Source organism: Suillus subalutaceus (genome assembly GCF_016647625.1).
Source record: "Suillus subalutaceus strain FC151 chromosome Unknown DFJ58scaffold_229, whole genome shotgun sequence".
Classification (NCBI taxonomy): Eukaryota; Fungi; Basidiomycota; class Agaricomycetes; order Boletales; family Suillaceae; genus Suillus; species Suillus subalutaceus.
The window spans coordinates 46,612-62,122 of NW_024540478.1; the positions used below are offsets into that span (position 1 = coordinate 46,612).

General features: G+C 47.5%; 5 protein-coding genes across 5 annotated transcripts; 4 read left to right on the forward strand and 1 right to left on the reverse strand.

Moving 5' to 3' along the window:
- Positions 1-1,936: 1,936 nt before the first annotated feature.
- DFJ58DRAFT_821274 (uncharacterized protein) lies at positions 1,937-3,916 on the reverse strand. The gene is given in 9 exon segments (XM_041392016.1): positions 1,937-1,982; positions 1,999-2,348; positions 2,404-2,463; positions 2,525-2,677; positions 2,730-2,965; positions 3,026-3,394; positions 3,446-3,621; positions 3,675-3,786; positions 3,845-3,916. The coding sequence occupies 6 exon segments, from the start codon at positions 3,551-3,553 to the stop codon at positions 2,054-2,056; spliced, it is 1,221 nt and encodes a 406-aa protein (XP_041236305.1). The 5' UTR covers positions 3,554-3,621; positions 3,675-3,786; positions 3,845-3,916; the 3' UTR covers positions 1,937-1,982; positions 1,999-2,053.
- Positions 3,917-6,494: 2,578 nt separating this feature from the next.
- DFJ58DRAFT_868601 (uncharacterized protein) lies at positions 6,495-8,396 on the forward strand (the record flags this gene model as incomplete). Its single annotated transcript, XM_041394243.1, has 7 exons — positions 6,495-6,958; positions 7,011-7,022; positions 7,075-7,484; positions 7,533-7,681; positions 7,744-7,955; positions 8,018-8,193; positions 8,286-8,396. Exons 1-7 carry the CDS (start codon positions 6,784-6,786, stop codon positions 8,394-8,396), a joined length of 1,245 nt encoding a protein of 414 aa, XP_041236306.1. The 5' UTR covers positions 6,495-6,783.
- An 878-nt stretch (positions 8,397-9,274) lies between these two features.
- DFJ58DRAFT_719336 (uncharacterized protein) lies at positions 9,275-11,468 on the forward strand (the record flags this gene model as incomplete). Its single annotated transcript, XM_041384607.1, has 13 exons — positions 9,275-9,438; positions 9,510-9,540; positions 9,599-9,652; positions 9,701-9,802; positions 9,843-9,962; positions 10,020-10,046; positions 10,095-10,187; positions 10,243-10,333; positions 10,383-10,512; positions 10,563-10,764; positions 10,814-10,986; positions 11,046-11,179; positions 11,230-11,468. The coding sequence occupies 13 exons, from the start codon at positions 9,275-9,277 to the stop codon at positions 11,466-11,468; spliced, it is 1,560 nt and encodes a 519-aa protein (XP_041236307.1).
- A 1,259-nt stretch (positions 11,469-12,727) lies between these two features.
- DFJ58DRAFT_821287 (uncharacterized protein) lies at positions 12,728-13,781 on the forward strand. Its single transcript, XM_041392017.1, has 5 exons — positions 12,728-12,848; positions 12,906-13,048; positions 13,099-13,219; positions 13,289-13,380; positions 13,430-13,781. Exons 1-5 carry the CDS (start codon positions 12,732-12,734, stop codon positions 13,485-13,487), a joined length of 531 nt encoding a protein of 176 aa, XP_041236308.1. The 5' UTR covers positions 12,728-12,731; the 3' UTR covers positions 13,488-13,781.
- Positions 13,782-13,789: 8 nt separating this feature from the next.
- On the forward strand, positions 13,790-14,496 carry DFJ58DRAFT_670567 (casein kinase 1, epsilon; the record flags this gene model as incomplete). The annotated part of the gene is made up of 3 exons (XM_041382875.1): positions 13,790-13,859; positions 13,923-14,194; positions 14,248-14,496. 3 exons carry the CDS (start codon positions 13,790-13,792, stop codon positions 14,494-14,496), a joined length of 591 nt encoding a protein of 196 aa, XP_041236309.1.
- Between the last annotated feature and the right edge of the window lie 1,015 nt (positions 14,497-15,511).

A 15,511-nucleotide genomic window follows, 5' to 3' on the forward strand; every position in this document is an offset into this window, starting at 1 on the left:
ATCACCTTCCCGCGTGACAAGACTGCCCATACAGTGAACCCCTCCGGAGATGAGAATTCTGGTTTGATGTCCAGTGCCTCGTTAGGATCAATGTGGGCGCTCAGTGATTCCTCAATGAGACTGGCAGCTCAATCTTACTACTGTCACAGGTCGCGACTGTCCACTTAGAACAATCCCTTGCAAAAGCTCTGGGTGAAAATAAGGCTTCAGCCGATTCAGGTGACCTGAGTCATGAGCGGACCTACGAAAAGGTATAAAGTGCTCTTGAAGATTCCAATGTAATACATCGACAGAGTCACCCAGTCGCACCTCTTAACTCAAACATGAAGCTTTCTCTTGTCTTCAGCGTGCTCGCATCCTTCGTGGTTTCTTGCTACAGCGTAGCCCACACAAGGAGCTGCTGGCATCGCGAAACGTTCCAGTGGAGTATTCATAACTCATCATCATGCTGATGGTTGACAAGCTGCTAGATGTCAAGAAGCGCGACTCGGAGGGTCTTGACGTCAATGATAAGCTCTATGACTTCGCCAGTTACAAGAAGCGCGACTCGGAGGGTCTTGACGTCATTGACAAGCTCTACGACTTCGCCAGTTACAAGAAAACGCGACTCGGAGGGTCTTGACGTCAACGACAAGGTCTATGACTTCACCAGTTACAAGAAGCGGGACTCGGAGGGTCTTGACGGTCAATGACAAGCTTCTATGACTTCGCCAGTTACAAGAAGCGCGACTCGGAGGAAATTGGCGTCAATGACAAGGTCTATGACTTCTCCAGCTACAAGAGGAGTGAGGGGAACGCGCCTCGCAGGAACTTGCAGTTGATGACTCTAGCTATGAGTTCACCAACTACAGGAGAGAGATGAAGGGAAGCGCAGTTCGGAGGAACTTGGGGTCCACGACTCCAGCTATGAGTTCACCAACTACTGAACTTGACGCTAGGTTCTATGCAGGTGAGTTATAGCTATATGTCTTATTTTTTGTGAGAGTCATTCATCGTACTAGGTCTGGCATCGCCGCAGCCTTGCCCAAAAAGTGACTTCCTTGTATATCTACATACATATCTTGATTTTATCTGATTGCTTGGTTTCTGACACGTTGTAATACGATCCCGGCTGTCTCACTCTTTGTGACTTAACTGTAGACATATATTAGACTCAGCATTATTGTTACCATTGCGCATTGCATTTCCCAGCTCGTGTGTTGTCGCCTCAAGTGCTCTCAGTGCCTGTTTAAATTATACGGTATGTCAATCGTAGCCTGCTCAGTGCTAGCTGGCTCTCGTCCGAGTCATATCAAGGAACAACTATCTTCTCTCGAATGGTCTTACTACAGGAGGCTAGGTGTTCCTCACATCCTAAGTAATAGTATGTAGCGACATATATATCATGCATGGCTAGAAGAACAAAATGCAACGATGACAGACCTAGTAACAAAGCAATAAACCTAACCGATTTTTTGGGCGTCATTCTCTGTCACTCATCAGGACCCACTTCTCATCGATATGACTGATGCTATGACATCGCCTTGATGCTACTCAACCGCACCACAAGAGGAAGCAATGACACACTGGCATTCTCACTCGATGCGTAGTATTGCACGTAGTCCAGCTGAAACTTGTACAAAAAATTGTCAGCCGGGAATGCGGTAACCGCGTGAATGAAACAACATCACCTTAAACCTAAAGACATGCAGCGTCAGAATCTCACTTTCTAAATACCGCACGCAGACGATGGGACGCTCACCAGCGATTAAAGTTAGACTCAAACTTCTTCAGGAATTCCCAGCGTTTGTTCATCGCCTGGTCGCCGTTGCCGCTCTCTGCTGCTGCGAGCGCTTGATTGGCGGACTTGGTGAAGGGGGTGTACAGTTCGAACGTAGAGCACGTCACTATCATGTAGGAGTACGCCTGGAGACACTCCTCTAACGGGGTGTGAGATGCATCATATGCAGAGCGCACTTTTAACTTCTCTCACACTGAACATGGAAGCATGATAAGTTGTGCTATGCTATCCAGATAGTTGTATGTAACACGTTAGGGCGGTTACGCAGCGATTCTACAATGTGGCAAGATCCAATCCCTGAGCTTGGATATTTGCCAGATATATCGTCTCCGCGTCTAAAATAACGAGACCAGACTTCGTGAAGATCATCTCAGCTGCGGTGCTGTTAAGATAGAACTTCCCAATGAGCGTCCCTTCAGCATTCCAAACGTGGATACCCTCGCCACAACCTGAAAAAACGTTTCCCGTGGCATCAAGCTGAATACCATCGGGAATACCGGAATCAGAGTATGCGAACACTCTGCGGTTTGTAAACGCCTGCGTCTGTGGATCAACGTCGAACTTGTAGCTATACGTTTTGCTTTAGAATCCCATTGCAATCATGATTGATGCAAGAAACTCACATCGTGGCCGGGAGGGTCTGATTCGTTCCGAGAAAGCCTCCAGAAGAACCAGTGTCGGTGCTGATACGTCATAACTTTATCCGCGGACCGATGAAAGGTTATACAAGTATAGAAAACTTACACGAATGCACTTTTGCCGTCGGGGGTGAATGCGATACCATTCGGAAGCACAAACTGGTCGGCGATAACTCTGACCTGCCCAGTGGATGGATCAAAGCGGTATACTTGCGATGGTAGCATTGGTTCAGGACGGAAACCATTAAGCCAACCATAGCTGGGAAGACCATAGTAAATATTGTAAACATCATTTTCAATGATCTACTTACGTTGGATCAGTGAAAAATATGATGTCCGTGCCAGGGAGAATTTTGACATCATTGAGCGAGTTAAACTGTCTGCCCAAGAAGTTGTCCAGAAGAACAGTGGCATTGTAGGGAGGGCTGGGATTAACGCGCACAATCGAAGGAGGAAGCAAAGCGCGACCCGAAGTGACGAACAAAAGATCTCCCTTGTATGGACCTGTCCCCCCGTTTACCATTTGGACAGTGTCCGGAAGGTTGAGCTGAGAACCAAGACAGTCGAGATCAACGATCTGTGCCTAGACTCAGCGGAAGCAACCCACCGTTTGAATTTGTATATTAACATCTCCCGTTGTAGAAGCCAGCGCCATGTCGATTTCTGTCATATTGAGCATGCTAACAACGCTGTTGTTGTACCAGCCGTTGTACCCGAGTGGACCACCATCGTTGCTTGAAAAGAAGACTGCGTTGAGGTCTGGGACGTAAATGGGTGCTTCGTGAGCAAAAGCAAAGCCGGGGTTCGAAACAATTGAGCGAATGGTAGCGGATGGTCCGGTGATATTGAGGAACGAAGGGTCAAAGACTTGAATGAATGGAGGTGTGGTGTTGGTGGGGTTAAAGCCAACAGTGGATAAGTTGCGCCATTCTGTGTAGTCGGCTCCCACAACATCGTACATTAGAGGATTAATGTACTGCAAATGGGCGTTAGGTACAGCATTGCGGAATCACGATCTCTGACGTACCACTGCTCCAGGAGGCACGGTAAGGTTAGAATCGCTCGCCGAGGCTTTCGCGCACGACACAAGAGTCAGGGTGACAGTCAGAATTGCACCCGTTGTTAATGCTGTCATCTTTGATTAAGATGTATTCCCCTATTTCCAGGTTTCAGAGACAGTTGGTGGTCGCACTCCACCGTCAGCTAGAACGTCACAAGTTATAGAGGGTCCACGGCAAGTGGGGCTCAGAAGTCACCCTCGTTGTATACAGAGCTTTTATTGTTTAACAGAACACGATCGCAGATTTGTCGGTGTTTCACGGATAGCCGATCAAGACAGTCATTCGGTTACGGAGAAGCTGTCCTAAGCTGTCGCATGACCGTCAGTCGTGTGGATGAGGACAAAGAAGACACAGAACAACCGTACTTAAAGACATTCTTGACAGCGACTTGGGAACACTAGAGGTAACGGGCCGCGAACTTCCGCTCACATGGCCTCTAACTAACCAATTTGGAGGCGGAAAATCTGGCGACCCTTGAGCTACCTCAGCTTCAAGACACACAAAGAATCGTGTAAGCTTCAGCCACAACTGACTCTGAGGTAATCAATCTGCACAGCCACGACGTTTCGTACGCCTGATTCTTAACGCATCACGTGTCATCCGATGAGAGTAAGACCGTCTTGTGGATTCTGGAAGACGTACTCTGATAACAGCATTGTGGTCGTCGCGCATCGTTGTCTTCGTACGAGCAAGGGACCACTGATGCTCGTCACCATAACGTTCAAACTCAAGACGGACCGATTGAAGCACACCTTGAGCACAAGTTCGACGTCAAGTGATCTCCTGCAGGATCTTTCTATGACACCTGTGTGAATATGAAGGAATGAGTGGACTCGTCAGTTGAACATTCAATCTTCCCAGGGCTACAATAGGCTGTTCAATTTAAGTACTCAGCTCCTCGACTCGACGGTCTGAACCGCTCACCTCGTTGCAAATAAGGGTGCCAAGCCATACTATAGTCGGGTAGACAAATGCATGAAGGCCAATAGTGAGACCCAACTTGAGTAAGTCTTCGACAAATCGTGTACGACCTGAGGTGGCCTGTCGTAAGAGTTGAAACGTTCGAGATCCCCATAGTAGTACCTATCCGGCCGGACTTTCAACGTTCAACTCCCGGAATTAACGATTCCCAGGACCCAGGTGCATTACGTTCTTCTGATGCTGACCTACAAACATTTATATTCCTGTGTCCAAACATCGTCCTCCCTGATAGTTTGCAACCTGCTAGTAATCCTATGCATCCCGTGTACCTGATTGCAAAACTGATGATCCGGAAGGTGACGACCATACGGCTCACAACCAGTGACCTCGCCCCAACGCAGCAGTTGACCACCATGATCGATCTTGGTGCATTCACTGAGAATTCTACTTCTGACAGCCACCTCTGAGTACTGAGTTGTTGCATACGCTGTATACATATATGAAACCTGGATCGCATTCAACGTGATCCATCACATTGTCGTGCTTCGGCGTTGGTCTCGACTTGATTTTGCGCAAACAATGAAGGGAGTTCGGGACAGTCCTTGATTTGGACGCAGTATGTTTGCATATATATGTACTATGTCCAACAGGAACCTCTGAATATTCTCTTTGAAATGTGTTTGCCCTGTGACCTCAGACCTGTCACGCCTAATGATGTCTGCACACCTCATAGAAAAACTACGGGAGAGGATTGTTGTTCAGCATTTTCAGCAACATCTGAAGACAGTTGCGGAAATAGCTTGACTTGCAGTCAACGAAATGTCTACAAAATTTTGAAACTCCACCGAGATTTCGGACAGGCCTGGTATGCTCAACGGTTCAACCAACAGGACTTCTCATTTATCACATCCATTCTTGATGCGAACTCATCCCTGTTCCTCGACGAAATTCAAGAGTAGTTGCTTGAAACACCGAATGTTGAAGTCTCGATTGCCACACTCTCGCACAGCCTTCGTCAACTCGCAATCATATATCAAAGGTAGCGGCAGAGCGAGACGACGCGCGACACCTCAGTCCGCGATTCTGCCATCTCAGTGCACTGCATCATCCAAGACGATAGCAGGAACTAATAAACGAGAGTGATTTTTTTGCAAGGATTGTACAAGACAATAAGATCTGTCCGAGCTTATACCATTGACAGAAATTGGTAAGATTGGCCTTGTCAGCTGATCGAACATAAATCATATCATGCCACACCTTGTAGAGACAAAGTTCATGTCCGTCAAAAGGCCCCGTGGACGGCATAGTTCATCTGGATACAGCGAAAAAACTGCAGGGAAGGCGGGGAATTCATGCAGTGAGTCTGTACAATAATAGACCCTACTGATTGGGAGCCTCGTGCTCGATATTGACTGTATTTGGATGTCACAAGACCTAGGAACGAAGACTATCAGCTCAAAAGGGGGGTAAACAGAATGCATACACTGGTATTGTTGCCCGACGAGGCTTGGTGCACGGTGTCCGTCGTCCGATCGCAACGTGGCTGTTGTGGTTAGGGTTGGCGGTTTTCAAAATCTACACCACCAAATACATACAAACACGTTCAAGGACTGAAACGTAACGCACTGTAACTTAGTAGTGTGTGAGAAGTGAGACAATTTGTCAATCATGTGGCGTAATTAAAGGTATATGGCGCTTTGCGACGCGGTGTTAGAATTTGAATCTCTTGTTCTTTGCCAAATGACATGGCCGAGACTGATAGGGACCGCACTAGGCTCTACTAGGCTGCACACCACCAACAATCTAGGTCTTGGCGGCACAACCCGATGATCCAACTAGTACCTTCTCCGCGAGTTTGACCAATGGTAGCCAATTATGGTTCGTTCATTCCGACGCGACCGGGATGGAAGAATATCTCAGCCCCGAGGTGTAGGTACTCCGTGACGAGAACATGACACGAGCCCATCTGGTGGAAAATTTTAACCTGTGCGTGAGTGCCCATTTGCAAGGCTGTTGTGAAGGGTAATTGTGATGAGTCTCATTGTCTCGGGTCGAATATCGGCAATTACAGCCCGGATCAGACCTCACGGAAAATAAGACTCTAAGAGTTTCACAAGGTTTACTGCCTTTGTCTTCCACGATTCGAACTATGTTCTACACAGGCTCTTTTCACGCGACATCCGTCCGAATCTTAACTGCCCGATCAGCTCACCCATGCCATGTCTCAACGGAACATATAATACGGAGGAAAAATCTTATGGACTAACTTGTCCCACCGTCGCATGGTGATACATAAGCCTGGTAACAAGTGCGACATCCTTCTGTTCTTCTTGGTCGTGTCTTCTTCTATTGGCGTTTCTGGTGGTGACGACCGCAGCTTAATATGCAGTTTATTAAGAACTTGACGCAAGGTTTTCCGACCATTACTGGCATACGATGGTTCAACCTTTCTATCCTTGTTATCACACCGGTCCTTTCCCTGTACGGCTTGCTATATGTTCCTATCCTTCGGAAGACTGTCGTTGCCACTACCATGTATTACATTTATTCCATGCTTGGTAGGTACTCGACAAAACTCATTTCTTCTGATCGCTGAATTTGCTTCGCCAGGCATTACTGCTGGTGAGTGGTGAAAATACCTGCAACGAGATAGCATTAGAACGCATCGCTCCAGGATACCACCGGCTTTGGTCGCACAGATCATATAATGCTTCGTTCCCATTGCAGGTATTCCTCATCCTTGCGGGAGCGAGTGCAGTACAAGGCTCGTGTTACTGGTGGGCACGCCGACACCGTTCTCACCACAGACATACCGACACGGACTTTGACCCTTACAACTCGGAACGTGGCCTCCTCTGGACCCACATCGGATGGATCATTTTCGAGTCAGACTTAAAGACAGGGCCAGCTGATATTTCCGACTTGCGTAAGGACCCTCTCGTACAATGGCAACACCGATGGTACTTTGTCATCCTGACTATTTTCGGCTATTTGCTTCCAATGTTCATTCCTGGCTTGTTGTGGGGTGACTGGAAAGGCGGGTTCTTTTTCGTTGGTGCCCTTCGCATGACTGCGTGCCATCATGTGAGTTTCACATTGTTCATCAAAGCCAAAGCCTAACCTTTGTCTCAGAGCACTTTTTGCATCAACTCCATCGCTCACTATCTCGGCAGCACGCCGTACGACGACAAGCACTCGCCGCGCGACCACCTTATATCTGCTATCCTTACGATGGGAGAAGGATACCATAATTTTCACCATCAATTTCCCATGGACTACAGGTAGCAATTGACGTCCATTGTATCGTTCCCAGTTTTATTTACGAGTCCGACCTTTCCACCAGGAATGCATTCCGATGGTACCAGTATGACCCTACCAAGTGGTTCATTGCTGTGTGCCATTGCCTCGGGTTCGCCTCCCATCTCCGTGTTTTCCCTAGCAACGAAATTGAAAAGGGTGCACTCACAATGAAACTCAAGGCTCTCAAGGACATTCAGGACTCAATTGCATGGCCTGTGCCCCCGCAGGAATTGCCCGTGGTAACGTGGGAGACATGTGAGCAAACGCTATCCTGCGCACAATTTTTTACTGAAAAATTCCAAATTTTCTGCCAATAGTCCAGAAAGAGTCCCAGACGCGTACTCTTCTCCTCATCTCAGGTTTTATTCACGACGCGTCCTTTTTCCTCGATAGCCATCCGGGAGGATCCGCTCTGCTCACACGAAACTCTGGGAATGACATGACTGCATCCTTTTTCGGTGGCATTTACGCCCACTCTCACGCGGCGCATAACGTGCGTACCATGCTTCTGTTCGCGTATCCAACAATGCTAATGATTGACTATGATCCTTGTCGTCCGGTGTGAACACATACTCCATTACATAGCTCCTTGCCATGATGCGCGTGGGCATCCTTGCGGGTGGTGTAGAAGCACCAGCAGAACATGCCATCCCACCCAGTCAGCAACTTGTGATCTGTACTAATGCCTCTCATTAATAACGCAGCTGCTTGACCCAACGGTCTTGCGTGTGTCCGGTTCGTTAGACAATCCACCTGTGTATCAATGCTTCGTTCCAAAAACCTACGAGTATCTATAGCGTAAATATTCAAAATTGTAGCTTCTATCACAGTTTTCGACCCACTAGATCACCCTATATTCTTTTACACTTCGTTACTTTACGCCCCTTGTCTTCTTCCGTTCTGTACGTAGTCTCGGTTGCCTGGCGACCCACACACTCGCCCGAGGGATATTAAATTTATGTGCGTTGCATTTGGGTATAACTTCACAACTTACTAATAATCAGCCTGTGATTTGAATCGCCATTCAAAATCACAAGAGTGATAGGGATTGCTGGAATGACTGCTGTGCACCAAAACATCGTGCCATGAACATTATAATAACAGCGCTCACTGCGATAATGCCATCTCATTCTCATTCAATGGAATGGTTCGACTTAATCAGCAAATTGCCTATGAAATTATGCATCGAATCGTCACAAACAATTTAAAAAGTCACTTCATTATACCATGGCAATGGTGTGACGTCACTGTGATTGCTGAAAATGGACAGCGTTGCCCCTATTCAAATTGCATAGTACGCGCGCAGAAACGCGTCTCATTGACACTCGCCGTATTAAAGTGAGATCCACGTATTGGCACACGCCATTAGAATCGTATACATAATTTACAACTAACCTTGGAGGTATTATGGTCTTTTGCCACCGATTGCGTAATGAATGCCCCAGGGCGCCTCGTGTAGATCGGTTTAAAACCTGCGCAAAATTGTCAGTTGGCTTCCACCTTGATCTAAACGTCGTTCTTCATACCACCATACGTAACGACTTGCAGCCTTCTAAGTTCCTGCTTTTTAAAACATGTCGCAACCGACAGCAACACAGCTCAAGGACGAGGGCAATGAGTTATTTAGGAAGCAAGACTACGTCGGGGCATTGGCAAAATATACCGAGGCTATTGCTTTGGATGACAAGAACGCTGTTCTATATGCGAACCGTGCTGCTTGCAATCATGGATTGAATAGGTGAGGTCACAGTTATACTTTGACATCGAATCGCGATAAAAATAACTTGACCACGATCTTTATATAAATAGATACCTGGATTCTGTCGATGATGCGAAGATGGTACCTGATGCCAGTTAACGTATACATGGAGAAAATATTAATGCGTCTTAGGCCACAGATATTGATCCAGGGCTATGCCAAAGGGTGGTCACGACTGGCAGCATCTCGAGACGTAAGTCCATGCGTGCTCCCTTCTCGCTTGATCTGACACCGTGCGTAGGCCCTCGCGGACTGGGAGCGGAGTGCTGAAGCGTGGCAGAAGGCACTGGATGCACTCCCGAAAACTAACTTTCAGTCCCGCGGAACAGCGGCAGAAAGATCAGTACACTGCCGGCCTGGATGCAGCCCAAACGCGTGGCAAGGCTCCACGGGACCCACGTTTTGTTCGTTTCAAGGCCGGTGATGGCAACCTTCCTTGGCAAATCGCGACGGGGATGCTTCCCGAACTCCGGCAAGCGGGTCCCGCAAAATTCTCTAGCAGTGTGAGTTTCACTCGTAATGTTGCATACCATCGCTAAACGGCGGTGCCTTTCATGTAGGCTTGGGTGATCTCATCTGCATACGAAGTATGTTCTTGCCCTTCTGTCTAATAGGGGCCTATTAACATGTACCAGAATTTCACGAAAGGGGTAGATTTTATGAATGAATTGAAAGAAATACCTCACGCTCAAGCTCCAGGAGGAGTTGCTTACGGCGGAAGTCTGATGGTGAGTTCAAGCCGCTTTCTTCGGCTTGCAATATCATGATGCCTAACATACGTAGGCCTTGACGTATATGACCAATGGCTTGATGCGTGACGAGCGCGCGTTCTATTTCAATCAACCCGACTGGATTACCAAGTACAACAAACAAGGCAATCTCATTCTAGTATTGCGTGAGGAATCACACTGACCATGGTTCAGTCACGTTCGAAGCTACGGCTCGCCGAGCCTGGCACTCCAACGGACCCGAAGCTATCAAGGAGCTGGCACAGAAACGCTTGAAGGAAAAGGGCTGGAATGATGTACGCCCCGCTTTGTCAGTGACTGTTCGGTGCGTTGCATGAGCTTCGTGCTGTAATATTTATTGATCATCTGGTGCAGTGCATGGATAACGAGAAGCATGTTGGAAAGCCATTTGAGAGGGGGACCTGACGTCGGTCTTCAGTTTTTGAAACGAGCTGTTGACCTGCTTGAATGGGGACGAAACGTTTGGAAGAATGTTGCCAATGACGATCGTGGAACGATTTTCCAGGATACGATTTTGCGAAGCGTGCGTAGCATGCACCTCAGGATGTTTATGGACGTGCGTTGCAAGTTATGTTTCTTCGGGTGCTGGTTTAATCGCATGACAGGCTTACGCCACCAACCCTGGCTTGAACTCTAAGTTTCCCCTTGAACATCTGAAGGAAGAAGCTGAAGACCTCATCAAAGAGATTGAAATAGCAGCAAAGAACCCTAGTAAAGAGGAAGTTGACCCTGGCTTTGTATCGTCTTTTTGTATCTATCCTGCTGGAAATGCTTATTCGTATGACTTTGTCTGTTTCCTTTACTTCCTGTCCTTTCTCATGGTTGCCTTGCTTTCAGGATGATAGGATTCTATCATACACAGACAGCTCGGTACAGCGATGACATTGCCGCGTGTATTGGCTTTGCGAATGGGGCAAGGGCATACCTACAAGCAGCTAACACATACCCCGAGGATGACGAATACCGCCCATGTAAGCGACCAACACAGACTCAGCGCGCGCGTTTTACGAATGTTTCCCAGTTTACTTGAGCTGCGCTATGGATTGTATGCGAAATGCCGGTGTCTCTATTCGCGAGTTCAATAAAGTTGCCATTGAATTACGGGCAGCCGTGCCTAAGATGATGAAGATATGGGCGGTCTCTGCTCTGCAGCAAGGTGGACGAGACGATAAAATACAAGCAAACTTGCGCAGCGCAGATGATATAATGAAGCTTGTCGCCGAAGGAAAGTTGACGCTGGAAGATCCTGTACCACTGTGATCATTAGGATTAACGCATTCCCATACACACCACACTCGTGTAATCATATGCTCTTGTACTTTGCATGACTATCCATATATGTACCTTTCACGGACGAGACGGGTGGGAGGGCGTTCGGGCGATTGTCTGAGCTGCTTGATCGAGCTTTGAATGATATAACGATCTATTATCTCATGAAACCATGTGTATAGATGATCTGACTGACCTGCTGTTATCTCGTGCACTTTCACATCGCCTTGACAAGATCTCTCAATTTTTAGATCGCCGAGTGATCCGCTAGTAACTCTTTTAGTATCTGTGTCGAGCGCTCTTGAATCATAACCGCAATTGGATTCCACTCCTTCACGTTTCCATCTCCAATCATCCGTTCCTTTCCTCTGTGTGGAACTCGGGTATGCTGTTATTAGGTTATTAGTCCTCCAGGGAAGTTGGTAGCAAGCTAAGTAGAGTGTGTTGCCATCAGGACATGGCGTGCAGCGTAAAGTGCTCTAGAGTCTAGTGGCACCTTTCAACCAGGAAGGACTTGCTGTTATGACTAACTTATGAGTCAGGAGAGCTGGAAGGGGAGAGGCATTGCGGGGGAGAAACACTAGCCTGTATATGACTGGTTACTGGGTAAGTGTAGCGCCGGCCAAATCAACAGCGCAAACCATGAGGACGGCACTGTCTTCTTTGACGTAGTACGAGTGGCGGGAAGGGAGAGAGTTAGGGCGGGAATAGCTTAGGAGCTTGGGGATTTTTTCTACAGCATCATCGAGGGCACACAACTTGAACGAATGTACTTATCCGCACTGGTGACATGTGGTAATATTTGCACTCACAGGCAGGGGAACCGAGGCTGTAGGATGCCGTGACAGCACGGTGTGACATGCGCGTCTAGTGGCATCACATGATGTGACAACTGTACCTTAATAACATTGACCGTATCCCGTATTAGTAGTACATACTATCCCCCAATCTGCCTCGACTTCGTTCTCTCGATATGATAGGCGCCCCGGCAGGTTACGCTGTTGTGCCGCGCAGTTTCTCACCCTCTACCCTGAGGTAGGTGGAAGCGCTTATCTGGCGACGAAACACACTGCAATCTGAACCACCACATGAACTCAGACGATGCCATCCAAAAAAACGAAAGCAGAACTTGGAAGGTCCAAAAAATCAAAGGTAAGAAGGCACATATCTAGGTATCACCACTATATATCTGATCTATCATAGAAGGACTCGAAACAACCCGCTCCTGAAACCGAGGAGTCCCGGGACGACAGCATGAGCCAACTGCTGGGCGTCACTATAGCGGCCATCAATGCTACCAAAGACCTTGTGCCTATCGATCTCGTGAAAGGCATCCTCGGAACAATTGCAAACATTCTGACTATTGCACAGGTGCGTTGGTCTAACTCTTGGTGAAACCTTACCTAGCCTAGCCTTACGTCTATACAGTCAGTAATTAAGAACAAGTCTGATTTCCAGGTGATAGCCGATAAGTGTGAGACTATCAGAGAAATTCTTGAAGGTGTGACCAAGGAGGCCACCCAAGATGATCTGCGAGGACACTTGGGGCATGCTTTAACACAGCTTAATAAGTGAGCCAAACCGATTTCACTATCAGCCAGAATCTGCTGACACTGTGCAGATCGGTAAACCGCATCAACAGCGATGTAGCATCATCGAAGGAGCAAGGATTTTGGAGGAGGCTCTTCACTGTCACGATTGATCACGACAAGATCGCTGCATGGGAAAAAGATTCAGATCGTGTCCTCAGGACTCTTCAATGTATGTCTGTGTAACTTCGTCTCGACTTTGTTGCTGAATGGCGTCCTAAGTTTGAAGCGATCGCTGGCATGGGAATTGACATAAAGTTTGTAAAGAAGGCTTTAGAACTCACGGGCAATGTTCCTGGTATGAATGCCCCAAAGTACGTTGTTATTTCCGGTGAGTTGTGTTTGTCCTCTAAATGCAATTAGGAATCACCAGATCGAGCCTCCATCACGGCCCGCCATGTTGTATGGCCGTGATTACTAGTGCCACGGCTCGGCTATGGCTGGCTCCAGCTCGGTATTTACCGGTTTGTGAGAATTTCGGCGATACCCGTTAGCCAAACCACTGGTCACTGGCTTGATCTGATTCATAAGCCATGTGAACTGGCTACAACTTTCGTCAGCCAAAAATATATGAACCGCGGCTTGAACCGCTTTAAGCCAGCTCAAGCCAGCTCAAGTCACGCGGCAGTTGCGTGGAAGGACTGCTTTTTTGGTTGCCTCCAGACTCCAGTGTTGTTGGTCGGATTCCCTTGATTTCTCTACTCGTGGGCTATTGTATACACTATGGATAAGGTTCCCGTTCGAGTTGACGGAAGATTCAGGCTAGGAGACATTTTGGGATCTGGCTCATATGGTATGTTATTTACATATCACGATTACTGACTATATGTTTAATTCAACATTTGGACCCCATTAGCTGTCGTGTATCGCGTACGGAACATCATAAAGAATGATGCAGTTGCCGTCAAACTTGAACCCATCACCCATTCATCATCTGTCCAGCACGAATACAATATTTTGAAACACCTTGAAGGTGGTGTTGGTATTCCTCGTGCCCTCTGGTTCGGTAGGGAGTCGACATATCATGCTCTCGTTCTCGATCTCCTTGGGCCATCCTTGCACAGTCTCTTCCTTTCTCACAGCCGAAAATTCAGCCTTGAGACTGTCATAAATCTAGGGGATCAGCTGGTCCATCAGTGTGTGCTACTGTGTGGGTTGCATGTACTGACCCCTTTCCCCAGCTTTCATGTCTTGAATACGTTCACTCGCACAATTATATTCACGGTGACATTAAACCACAAAACGTTGTTCTGGGTCTTGGCGATTTGAGGCACACCGCCTTCATCATTGATTTTGGTATCGCGAAGGAATTCTGGAATATGACAACCAGTGTCCATATACCGTTTCGCCAAGGTCAACGTCTCACTGGCACTCCTGCGTTTGCGTCAATCAACAATCACCTGGGAGTTGAACCAGGTGTTACGAACTAGGCGAGTTCAGACGTATGGCTACTCGATAAGAGTAATCGGCCAAGGTCGGTTCAAAGCTTCGGCGTATACCGAAGTTCAGTAGTTTCACTAAGACAAGTCTAGGAGAGTGTCCTCGACTTGAATCACGTTCAATACGACATAAGATTGGAGGTCTTAAGTGAAGGAAGTTCCAGGTAAAACCTAGTAAGATTAAAGTAAAGAACTACATAGTACCGGACGAGTTTATATAGTGAATGGTAACGACTTTAGGGCCGGTACAATGAGATCATAGGGACGAGTCAGAGATAAGACGAGTCAGAGAGATAAGACGAGTCAGAGAGATAAGACGAGTCAGAGATAACAAGAATAGATCATCTAGCGACGGCAAGATGCGATCGTGATGTAATACAATGATGTAAGAGAAAGAAAATGAATAGGGGCGTACTCGACTGTAACATTACCCCGTTGTTATCGTTGAAGTCACCGATTTCAACAATCAAAGTTATCGTAAGCATCATAGTTGTCACGATCACCTGCGCATTGAGTGAACATTCTCTCATCTTCCTCGATAGAGATTTGTTCTAAGGCGGCGTCCTTATCAGCTTCCCATTTAGCGAGAGCCTCGTAGAAACCTTCATCCGTCCATACCAATGGGACAGGTTTCTCGCCTTTAAGGTCTTTACAAAAGACCGAAAGATGCCCTGGTGCGAGGTTACGACATACGCGGCAGAAATACGTTGGGCAGTTCTTGTGACGATGACCGAATTCTTTACAATAGTGACATTTGAAATTATCAATGGGTTCGATTTTCACGATGGTGACGGAGGATGATTGCGGGGGCGGGGATGGTGTTTTGGAGCGTAGAGTGCTGTTGCGTGAGGGAGGGGAGACAGAGATTTCTCGTTTGAAGGGTCGACGACGAGTGGGGGCGTGGGCGAGGGGTGGTTGCCAGCCGGGGCAGTTGTAGAAGCAAACGGTACGATTGGTGAAGCAGGAGGAATGATAGCATCAGGCGTATGCTCAACGGGAGATGATA